The sequence below is a fragment of the Phyllobates terribilis genome, unplaced genomic scaffold (assembly GCF_046119375.1).
Source record: "Phyllobates terribilis strain yellow unplaced genomic scaffold, ASM4611937v1 Scaffold_12__6_contigs__length_324123572, whole genome shotgun sequence".
Taxonomy (NCBI): domain Eukaryota; kingdom Metazoa; phylum Chordata; class Amphibia; order Anura; family Dendrobatidae; genus Phyllobates; species Phyllobates terribilis.
In genome coordinates, this window is record NW_027362772.1 from 252,614,913 (window position 1) to 252,626,551 (window position 11,639).

At 45.2% G+C, this 11,639-nt stretch overlaps 1 protein-coding gene across 1 annotated transcript in view; it reads right to left on the reverse strand.

Annotated features, from left to right (window-relative positions):
- Positions 1 to 11,638, reverse strand: part of LOC141172525 (ATPase family AAA domain-containing protein 3-A) — a 55,814-nt gene extending 44,176 nt beyond the window's left edge. Inside the window, exons 1-7 of the mRNA XM_073656835.1 lie at positions 11,342 to 11,638; positions 9,631 to 9,707; positions 7,332 to 7,433; positions 6,221 to 6,280; positions 5,547 to 5,616; positions 4,223 to 4,388; positions 4,064 to 4,133 (exon numbers count right to left, since the gene is read on the reverse strand). Coding sequence (XP_073512936.1) covers positions 4,064 to 4,133; positions 4,223 to 4,388; positions 5,547 to 5,616; positions 6,221 to 6,280; positions 7,332 to 7,433; positions 9,631 to 9,707; positions 11,342 to 11,534 — 738 coding nt within the window. The 5' untranslated portion in view covers positions 11,535 to 11,638. The remainder of the gene's footprint in view (positions 1 to 4,063; positions 4,134 to 4,222; positions 4,389 to 5,546; positions 5,617 to 6,220; positions 6,281 to 7,331; positions 7,434 to 9,630; positions 9,708 to 11,341) is intronic.
- Position 11,639: the final 1 nt, after the last annotated feature.

Sequence of the window (11,639 nt, forward strand, 5' to 3'; positions counted from 1 at the left end):
ACCACCAAAATGTTGTTTTAGACCCAGATTTTACATTTTCACACAGGCACCAAAATTTGTCCCGCAATTTCTGCTGAATGAAAACACGGCGAGACTCGGGAGGCACGGTACGCTTTTTGCCTCCTGGAGTGCAGATTTTCCTAGAATATTTTGCGTACTCCTTATACAGAGACCCCAAGTGCTAGAATTGCAGCACAAGCAATTCAGGAATTGTTTTTTTTTTTTTTTTAATGTCGCTCCGCGTGTGGTAAAATTGTTAAGGCAGCGTTATTCTTTGGGTCAGTACGATTACAGAGACACTACATTTATTTTGTTTTTTTTATGTTTTGGGGCTTTTAAAAATAATTATTTTTGCATCGCTTTATTCTGCGAGCTATAGCTTTTCTATTTTTCGGCTGATGGAGCTGTATGGCCTCTTGTTTTTTGCGAGACAAGATGACGTTTTTCAGCGGTACCATTTTTATTTACATTCGTCTTGTTGATCGCGTTTTATTCCACTTTTTATTCGGCAGTATCATGATAAAGCATAGTTTCTTGCCTTGTTTTTTTACGGTGTTCACTGAAGGGGTTAACTCCTCTGCTTCCACCCTTTGCAAATCCCTTCCCTGGCTCCTATTTCACCAGCGTATCCAGTTTAAACTACCAACTCTGAACTACAAAGCCATCCATAACCTCTCTCCTCCGTACATCTCTGAACTAATCTCCCGATATATTCCCTCACGTAACCTCCGGTCCTCCCACGACCTCCTTCTCTCCTCCACACTTATCCGTTCCTCACCCAATCGCCTCCAAGATTTCTCCCGAATATCCCCCATCCTCTGGAATTCTGTGCCTCAACACGTCCGATTATCCACCACATCCGGATCCTTCAGACGGAACCTGAAAACCCATCTCTTCAAGAAAGAATCAGCTGTGACCCCCTGCTGTAATGTCTGTATACTCTTTTGCTTCCCCCTGCCCAGGAGATGTGGTATGATCAGACCATGTTCCTGCACGGTCAGACGCAGCCATTACACAGTGCTCAGCAGGGGCACATTTATAAGATTATCTCAGCTCAGGAACATTTTATTTAAACACATCCAATTGTGGAAGTTATTATTATTCTAAGACCGGTTGATTAAAATCAACTTTTTATTCGTAGGAAAACCCCTTTAAGGGGCAATTATAGGGATACAGTACATCAGACAAAGGGTGCAAATTCCCTGCAAAGGTCCTGCTAACCAATGGGCAAAGTCTATGGGCAGGCTGGGGTAGTTTCATGTAGATGACCCCTTTCCATATCCCCCAATTAGGATAGTATAGATTTGATCATCCCCCATACAATCACGCACGTTGGCCATGAATGGCTTCTGTGATCCAGCCTTAGTAACCCCCGGAAATCAGATGTTAGACAGATTACACTAAGCTTCTGTTTAAAGGGGTACTCCTCTCTCAGCAAGTGATGGCAGATCAGAAAATAATGATTGCTGGGGATCCAACCGATCCAGAGAATGAGGGGGCTGCAGATTTTCTCCAAGCACAGCCGGATAGTCGTTCTGGGAAAATCTCGACATAGGTCGGACCCCCAGTGATCGTTAGGTGATATTCTAGCTATATAATATCACTTACCAAGACTGCAGTATTTATTGCACCCCTTTTATATACCATGAGCTGCAAATATTATTCATTTCGGAAAGGTTCATGACAGCTACCTAAGTCCCCAGACATGTACATGGAGAGGATTGGCAATTTGGTTCAGAGTCGCTATATGATGAACCAGTTCAGAGCCATGACAAGAAGTGTTATCATGGGGTCACAGGTGTAGAAAAGGCAGCAGATTACTCAAACATGCAAGATAGTAAAATGAGGTCTCGCTAGAAACCATACTCCCATCTTCATAGAATGATATTGTCAGATAACTGCTTGTAAATACAAAATTTATTACATTGAGATATTGACACTGTTTTGTTTACAGCTCGTTGCCTTGGAGACCGACCACCGCCGTTAGACAGCAGAACATTTGCAGTGCTTACAAGTTCTTTTCAATTGAGCTTGTAAGCGCTGAAGTGTGCAGCTACTTCCTAATCCCGGTGCAGACGGCTGCGGTGGTCGGTCTCCTGGAAACAAAATACCATAAGTGTTAATATCTAATATCTCAAGAACGGCTTCAAATATTAATAAGCTGTAAATGGCAAAAGTGCTCGTCCATCTATGAGGATTGGAATAATCCTTTTAAAGAACATGTGCCCCATCAACCCTGAAACAAAAAGCCGCCTCTACTGTTGTGGGTACATTTTAGTAGGGTGGGGGGGAATGTAGCAAAACTTAGCAACCAACCCCTGAGATATTCGACACAATGGCGTCATTTGATTGCTGAAATCTGCTAGGAGCAAAAGCCTCTCTTTTTGCACCAGTGCCGCAGTATGAAAATATCAGATAATAACTACACGCAAGAAATTATATATATATATATATATATATATATATATATATATATATATATATATGACTTGTTTTGCACGGACCCCCAGAGTGAGCAAAGAATAGAGCATAGTGGGCTGAACATTACCGTGGAAGAGCTCTGCATTGCACTACAGACATTCAGCAACGCAGGGCTCCGCCATGTTTACCAGTAAATCCCTATCCGCAGAAGCTGCTGCCTGCAGATAGCAGCCAATCCCCAGCTCTGCAGCACCATCGTCTGACAGAAACATAGAACTGCAATCGGACACCTGGTGCAACCAGGTCACTGACTTAGACCCTGGTATTGGAGACCAAGAAACATTGCTGTCATGTCCTAATCTAGGAGGATAAATACTAAAGGAAACACTGACCCACAAAGCAATATACAGAAGACAATAAGGGAGAAAAAATGCTCCAAATGTATCACATTAGACGACCTTCTCTAATTAGCACCCCTGTGTACAAACGTACATACATGCCAGCACCTCCTTGAAAAGATGGGTGAAATTTTACAACTCATAGCAAATAATTAAACTTTACAACAATGAAAAACTTCCTATCATTGTGTAAAACTTTTTATATGTTACAGTGTTGCTGATCAGCGGGATCCGAAGACCCCTATCGATTAGTCAAAACACCACTCCTGACAGGTAACACCTCTATACACTGCTGATAACACTGGATCCATTAATAATAGGCGATGTCACAGCTCACCTCCTCCCCCTCCCTTCACATGACCATTAGATGCTTCAATATAAAAGATATGTTCATTGTGCTCAACGTGAAGATTTCTAATTTTTGTTCCTAAGAAAGGTTGTAAACACTGCCATTTTCTGACGACACATTCCTTTTAAAGGGGATCTATCACCAAATGTAACTTTTTAGTTTTAATTAACCAATACATTTATATGTATTTTTTTTTTAGATGATTTGACAGTCAGTATGTATCTAAAAACTTTTATCACCATATTTCTCCAGCAGCAGTGCGCGGTCACCCTGTGGTTGGCACAGCTCCTCTGGGCATCGTTCTCATACGCATGGATGCTGGTCCTGTCCTATTAAATATTCGTGCCCACAAGTGCCCTCCACCCAGGTAAGAGGACACAGACAGAAGAGGCCCCTGTGCAATAACAGTACATGGACCCTTTGCAGTCCAATAATTCCTCACAATGCACAATTGCACCTGCTTTGGAGGCGGTAGAAGCGGCCACCTTATCTCTTGGGTCCCTTTGTGGTTGCACCAATGATATGTCCGCCCCTGACGTACCCCATGTTGTGTTTGTACGCATGGAACTTTGCATCAGCCCTGTATGTCTCTCTTTTATATAGTCAATTGATTTTCTTTTCGCTCGATTTTCATAGCGACTGTTTGAAAAAGGTTTCTCAAACAGCAACATCATGATGACCGCACCCAAGGAGCATTATTCAACTCATCATTGCTCAGCACCAATACCAGACTCAAACTATGGACAGATATTGGCATTTCTGGCAGAAAGCAGCCAATAATGTACAAGCCCTTTCATTTAGTAACCACAATGGGAGCAAAGCTGGAATATTTCAGATCTCGCCACGTTACACGAGTCTGGGCTGGAGGAATCTTTGCAGGCTGGGGAAAACTCACCGCCGCGGTCACCTTGTCCCAGTCTGATACAAAGGCCCGGAAACCTTCTCCAAACACGGTCCCTGCCGTCCTGTAGGAAGAAGCAGGATCCTATGTAAGCGATGGTCACAGATGTAATCATAAGATAGTCTCCGACAGCGGGAGTGTCCTTCCACGTACTTGATAGACTCCAGAACAGTTTGCCGATGCTCCGCCGCCTTCAGACGAATCTGCTCCCGGATGATGTCGGCGTTTTCCCGCTCCACCTTCGCTCGTGCCCGCGCCTCAGCCTCTATCCGGAGCATTTCATTCTTGTGCCGTAGCTCCATCTCATGCTCGATAGTAGCTGAACAGAAAGCACAAAGCGCGTCATCGGCGAGAGACAAACATGGCCGACTCACCAGGGTGCATTGTACTCATCATCCGCACACATCCTGCGGCATTGTCCTGTGCTCTCCTATCACTGAGCAGATATCTCGGTATTACACACAGGCTCATCACAAGAGCGCGGCGTTCAGCAACCGGCTGCGGAAATGGAGCAAATCCATTCGCAGGACCAAGTCCAACAGCCATTTCACCAATCTGTGGCCGCTGGATGGAACTCTTCAGAACAGCCTCCTACATCCCGGCAGGGAAGGGGAGGAGGGAGACAGCCATCAGGCAGGGTGGTGATGGAGGGGGGGGGGGGTGAGAGTGACAGCCATCAGGCAGGGTGGGGTGAGAGTGACAGCCATCAGGCAGGGTGGGGTGAGAGTGACAGCCATCAGGCAGGGTGGGGTGAGAGTGACAGCCATCAGGCAGGGTGGGGTGAGAGTGACAGCCATCAGGCAGGGTGGGGTGAGAGTGACAGCCATCAGGCAGGGTGGGGTGAGAGTGACAGCCATGGGGGGGCTGTCCCATGCTAGATCCCTGACGTGGCAGCTGGACAGGGTCATGGGAATCGACTAGCATCATCTCTAGTTACTTGCTCTTGCCATAGCGTTAATGCTTCGGTCATGTCAAAAAAGACCAATGGCAGCGGTACCGGGGCGAGCACGGCAGATTCTCTTATTTTTACAGCCGGGCACATAGTTAGGAATATTGGCGCCTTCTATATCCTCAGACTCCTGTGAATCTGCTAACACTCGTGAATACAGTCTCTTTACCAGCATCACTAGATTTCACAATATAAACTGTATATATTATTAAACAGATGTTTTAAACCTGATGAGACTGGTGTGCTTGCTTTGAAAATCCATACCAGAATAGCTGTACGATCCTTTGTGAATATGAGGATTTTATGGATCCGGCTCTGGCTGGACTCCATAATGTTCATTTAATTATCAGGATTATACAGCCATGCTTTACACAAACTTCAAAGCAAGTACAGCAGCCTCATCAGGCCTAAGATCTATTTAATAATGCATACAGTTTGTACTGTGAGGTCTGGTGACAGATCCACTTCTAACATTAGTGACTGAAGTTAAGAATAAAATCCTAGACGTCTTGAGAATCGGCCCTGTACCTTTGCGCATGGCCTCCTGCTTCTGGACGGACTCCTCTTGCTTTCGCAGATTCTCTTCGTTCAGCATTTGCTTTACAGATAGAAACAGAAGACTGAAATATTAACGATAGAAATAAAAGCAGACATTGATTAATGCCACGCAAGCTTCATCTCTGTACACGGAGGGTGGCAATGGGTCGGACTGCGGACCCCCCGCCTATCACATCAATATCAGATCAAAGGGGTCAACACTGAACCCTAGAGGCCAGAAGAAAAAGGGAAGGCAGAGAAAGGGATTTTCTAGGGACGGCATTTTACCTGCTTTTCATATTTAGTAGGGAGCACACTCTGCAGTCATAAAAGGGTCTCACACCCCACCAAAAAACACGTTATCCCCTATCCAGTGATTGGGAACAGAGCTCTGTGTCTAGAGCAGAGCTTCACTTCCATTCATCGTCTATGGGACTGCAGGTCCAGAGCCCCATTCTTTGGATTGCTGTGGGGTCATAGCAGCCATACCCTCAGATCAGCAAGTCCTATGGATTGGGGATGACTTTTTTTTTTTTTGATCAAACCCCATTTCCTCTTTCCTCCCATAAGAGATGCATCCACCCGATGTCATCGATAATACACACCCATCTCCTTACTTTTACCTAGGTAATGTCAGCGCGTCCACAGCCGCACCTAGGACCTACCTGCTGTCGGAGCTGGTCCTCGTACCGCTGCCTCGCTAGTTTGTCTTGGTACTGGGCTCTCTATAAGACAAGACATAATCTTCATAGATAAAACATCCATAGAACGGAGCAAAATGGAAGGAAAAACACATTACAACTTCCATTTTCTTAACCCCTTAATGACCAGCTACTTCTGGGCCTCCCTGCACTGCAGCAGCCATAACTTTTTCATTTTCCCACGGACTTTTTTGAACCATTGTATATTTTTTTTGCCATGTTTTGCCAACATATTAACATTTTATACATTATATTTGTAAAAGGATCATTCCCAAGATAGTAAGTTATCTGTTATCCATACAATAGTGTTGAGGATCCAGCCACTGTGCACCCACAGCTATTCCAAGAATGGGGTCTGTCTGCAGCCTGTACCTCAATGGAGCGGGGCTTCGCATGCCCAAAATCTGCTCCATTCATTGCCTAAGTGAATGCAGCCTAGTACAGCGCTCCGCTATTTCCGACAGTCCCATAGGCAATGAAAGGAGCGGACGTTGAGCACGTGAAGCTCCGCTCCATGTAATTTAGGGCTGCAGAACCCTGTTCTTGGAATAGCTCTAAGTCCTAATGGACGGACCCCCAGTGGGGATTGTTTGGGGGGGTTAGAGGGGATTACATAACGTGCCTGTCATGGCCCCCTCTGCTCCGTGCACTTACATCCCTGAACTTCTTTTCTGCCTTGGCTCTTGTGTGCACGGTGCATGTGAAATACAACTGCATGCGCAATGCAAAAAAAAAAAAGCGGACTGTGCAAGTTCTTGTATGATATATAGAATGCGCTGCAGAAATAGCCCCAAATCCTTGCAAGCAGTGAGACCATGCAACAAGCACAGTACGCAGAGGATCTGTGTATAAATGAGGCTTGTTAGAAGATGCACTGTTGTTCCAGTAGCTTATAATGAAGAATTATGCCCGGTGTCAGAGTGGGGGAGGGGAAGTGACTACTACATACAGCAACTTTCCAGATCACAGACCGGTTGTCACTTTTCAAGCCTCTATAAATCCTTGTCCTGACCTATATACACACTGTATACACTACTACAGCCCCCTCTATACAAAAAGCTGTGCACCAGCTCACCGCCTGATTCTGCTTGGTTTCCTCATTTAGGGTTTTCCTCCGCTCATCGCCTTGCACTCGGATCTGCTCATTTTTCAGCTGTTCTACGGCGGCTTCATATTCCTAGAAAAGAAGGGATAGAATAAGATGAATAGGAGAAAGAAGACATCGAGCACCGAGATATCCGCACTCTATGACCTAGGCTGGATATTACAAGACAGAAGTTGGGGTCGATGCTCGTCTGTCCAGTACGCAGCTCCCCAACTGTGAGCCAGGGAGCGGCACTCAGCCCGGCACCGCGGCACTCAGCCCGGCACCGCAAGTTGTACTTTTGAACGACACCATTGATTTTACCATACCGTGTACTGGAAAACGGGAAAAAAATTCCAAATGCGGTGAAATTGTAAAAAAAAACTGCAATTCCACAATTGTTTTTTGGGTTTTTCCTTTTACCACATTTGCTATATAGAGAAACTGACCTTCCATTATGATTCTCCAGGTCATTACGAGTTCACAGATACCAAACACGTATTGAGTTTTATTTAAGTGGTGACATTTTTTTTTTTTTTTTTCCACAATTTGTATATATATATATATATATATATATATATATATATATATATATATATATATATATATATATATATATATATATATATATATATATATATATATATATATAAAAATGAATTGCGCCATTTTCCGAGACCTGTAGCGTCTCCGTTTTTTGGGATCTGGGGCCGGTTGAGAGCTTAGTATTTGTGTCCTGAGCTGATGTTTTTATTGATACCATTTTCGGCTAGATCCGATGTTTTGATCGCCAGTTATTGCAATGTTGGGGAGACCAAAAAACTAATTCTGGTGTTTTTAATTTTTTTCTCGTTACGCCGTTTACCGATCAGATTAATTATTTTTAGATATTGATAGATTGGGTGATTCTGAAAGTGGCGATACCAAATATGTTTTTTTTTTTATTGTTTTATTTTGAATGGGGTGAAAGGGGGGTGACTTGAACTTGATTGCGATTCCACCTGCGGCTGCTAGGGGCACATGGGAGCAGATCAGATCAGCTGTCATGTGCTGGAAAAGGTGTGGGCTCAGCACTGGAACCTGCATCAAAGGGAGGGAGGCGACATATGACGTACTTATACGTTATAGGTCATGAAGGGGTTAAAGATTAAGGACACCTTTTTTCCTCCCTTAAGAGTATGTATACTTAGCTTAAAATTTTGCAACAGGGTTGTACTTAACATTTTGGACTGTTTGGCTTCTACAGCCTCTATGCACCACTGTACATAGAAGACTGCAGAATGAGTTTAAGGGGTTGTCCGAACTTGTGCTACTGATAATCTATTTTAAAGATGGGCATAAAAGAAGTGTTGGGGGGGGGGGGGGGGGGTCAGACATGCTTCATCCCCACCGAGAACTGGAGCTCAGCTCTTACTGAATTGCATAGGATCTGAGCTGCAGTTCTTAGCAATTGCTAATAATTAGTATATAAAGTTGTGCAGATCCAGCTCCGGTCACTACTTTGATCTGGCCTCAACTGGAGCTCATCATTGGATGGGGCGGGGGGTTTCTGGTATGATATTGATGATCCATCATAAGCTCAGACGATCAAGTGTCTACCGATAGCCACTGTAAGAATTATCTGAATTCCTCTGGACTTGCAATCATGGATGACCTACAGATCTTGTCAAAGAGCTCACTGAAGGGTACACAGAAAACTCATTTTACCATTTGCTATGTACAATGATACATTAAGGCTGTAGAAGCCAAACGGTCCTTAAATGTTAATGAAACCCGCTCGTTTATGACAAGCCAACGCAAACTGTATGGGGAAGAATGATCCTTAGATAATTTTGCATTGATCGCTGCCATGATTATATAGGCCAACGATCGGGAATGAGTGACCTTGTGAATGCTCATTCGGCTGATCGTTGGCCTGTGATTTTAGTTTCTCTGGCATCAGATAGAGCCCGGTGTAAAGGTGACACTTCAAAAAAAAAAAAACGCAAAATCTCCAGAGCAAACTGGTGCAAAAACTGAATAAGCACGTGAAGTAGGAGGATTTCAGCTCTGAAGCCAATTAATAAATGGACTTAATACCGGCTCAGTATAAAATAATAATTGATCCATTCATGTAAACTTTAAAATGACGTAGAAGGGGGATGTCCACGATTGGAAGGACACAGCGCCGCACCTGTGCACAGGTTGTGTGTGGTATTGCAACTCCGTTCCATTCACTTGAATGGAGTTGAACTGCAATCCAGCCCTCCTACAGGAAGCAGCACATTGCAAGTCATCATTACTGAGGTACCTTAATCTTAGCTTGCTGCTCCATATGAAGGGTCTCTTCTTGCATTTTGGCAAGGCCAAGGGCTTCTTTGGCATGTCCTGAAAAACAAAAGATGAATACAAGGTTCAGATCAGGAGGCCCGAACTCCTGCAGCTTATTTATTTCAAGGTGTGTCATATCATGCTTAAAGGGATTGTCCAGAGAAAACAACTTATTGATCGGTGGGGGTCCGACTGCTGAGACCTGCAATGATCTCTCTCTATTAGAATGGAGTGTCAGTGCTCCTGCTCCACCGCCGCTCCAATTATTCCCTATGAGCGCTGCACTTGGCCCCATAGGGAATGAATGGGACGGTGGTCAGACGTCTGATCTGTGAATCAGTGTGAGGCCCAGAGGTCGTCCCCCACGGACCAGTGAGTTATCACCTACCCTCTGGATAGGCGATAACTTGTTTTCACTGGACAACCCCTTTAATTACTTCATTAATCTATTGTCCTCTGTTATCAGGCGTTTAAGGCTGACTGCTGGGATAATCTATTTATTAAAAAAATGTGGGAAGAATTCTGTATATCCAGTGGTGACTCAATATTGCAGCAACCAGAATGCAATAGCATCACCGTGTGACCTACAGTCCACAGACCGAGAGGAATGATGCAAGAGCGGGTAAACAAGGAGATCAGCACAGAGGAGCGGGGGACACAACAGACGAGGCAAGGACATTACATCGGGTGGTGACATTGAGGAAAGTGAGGTTATTAGTACACGAGTACAGGAGGGCTGCACTGCAATTCCCAGCATGGCGGCTAACTGGGAGTAGCGCCATTTAAGAAAGTGGCTAAAGGAGTCATATAGCTTAATGGGGTTTTCTGGTTTCGGAGAAAAGCTGAAGGTTTTTTTTTACAAAACAGTTCTTTACTCCCCCTCCCCAGGTCCTGTTCTAAGTTTCTGTCACTGTTCTTGGTGTCTGTTATTGTCTGCAGCGCTGTAGCCAGTAAGTGATGTTGATGGCAATAGCCGCTGAGCTCACTGACTGGCTGCAGCGAGACCCTGAGAGCAGCAATGGAGACTCAGCACTGGACCTGGGGATGGGGGAGTAACATTTAAACAACTACAAAAGGGGGGACAGCAGGTTTCCAAAGTATGGAAAACCCCTTTGACCGCGTACCTCTAAAGCAATGAGGACCCAGAATGTATGAATGATTTTCACCACTTCTAGAGGAGACATGTAACACTATGGCCTGGATTAAAAAAAAATTGCATCAAATCTTCAGCGCCGTCACTTCACCTCTGTCTCTACCGCACCTCAGTGACACATCTGGCGCACCGGCGGAACTTTTTTTTAACACATGGCAGAGAAAACAGTGGCAGACCAGTGTGTCCGGGTCACGCAGAATTGTGCCTTTTTCTACATGATAAAAATGGCCGCCACATGACTGAGGTTCACCGCGGCCACTTTTCTCCTAATTTTCACGCTTTAGTGCAAGTACTAAGAAAATGGAGCAATAAATGGCGGAAACCAGTGATAAATGTGACCGGTGACGATGAAACGTTGGAATTTTCATGAGAATACGATCCGTCTCCCCGATGTGTCTATGGGACGAGCCATCCCTCTAACTCCGCAGCCACTGTGTGATGTGAAGATAGCAATGTCACCCACAAGTGACAGCACTGACAAATCTGCCCAGGAGAACTACAAGTCTCAGCTCTGCAGCTGTCATCTCCCTGCACTCACGTGACTGGTCCAGCTCCCTGGCCGCTTTTGCCGCTCTCTCCAGGCCGGTGGGGTCGAAGTTGCTCCATTTGTCCTTGGGCTTGTTCTTGTCTCCCCCATCTCCATCCCCTCCAGGGGGCGGCGGGGGCATTGGCAGGCCTGGCACGTCCGGTGGCGCCGGCTGCCCCTTGTTATACCCGAATAGCCAGGACATGTCACCGTACAGCGGGCTCTCCTCTCACTAATACACACGTGGGGCAGACAGTAGACCAGCGCGCATGCGCATCAACCTCTGTGACAAGGTCACTTTCCGTACAAT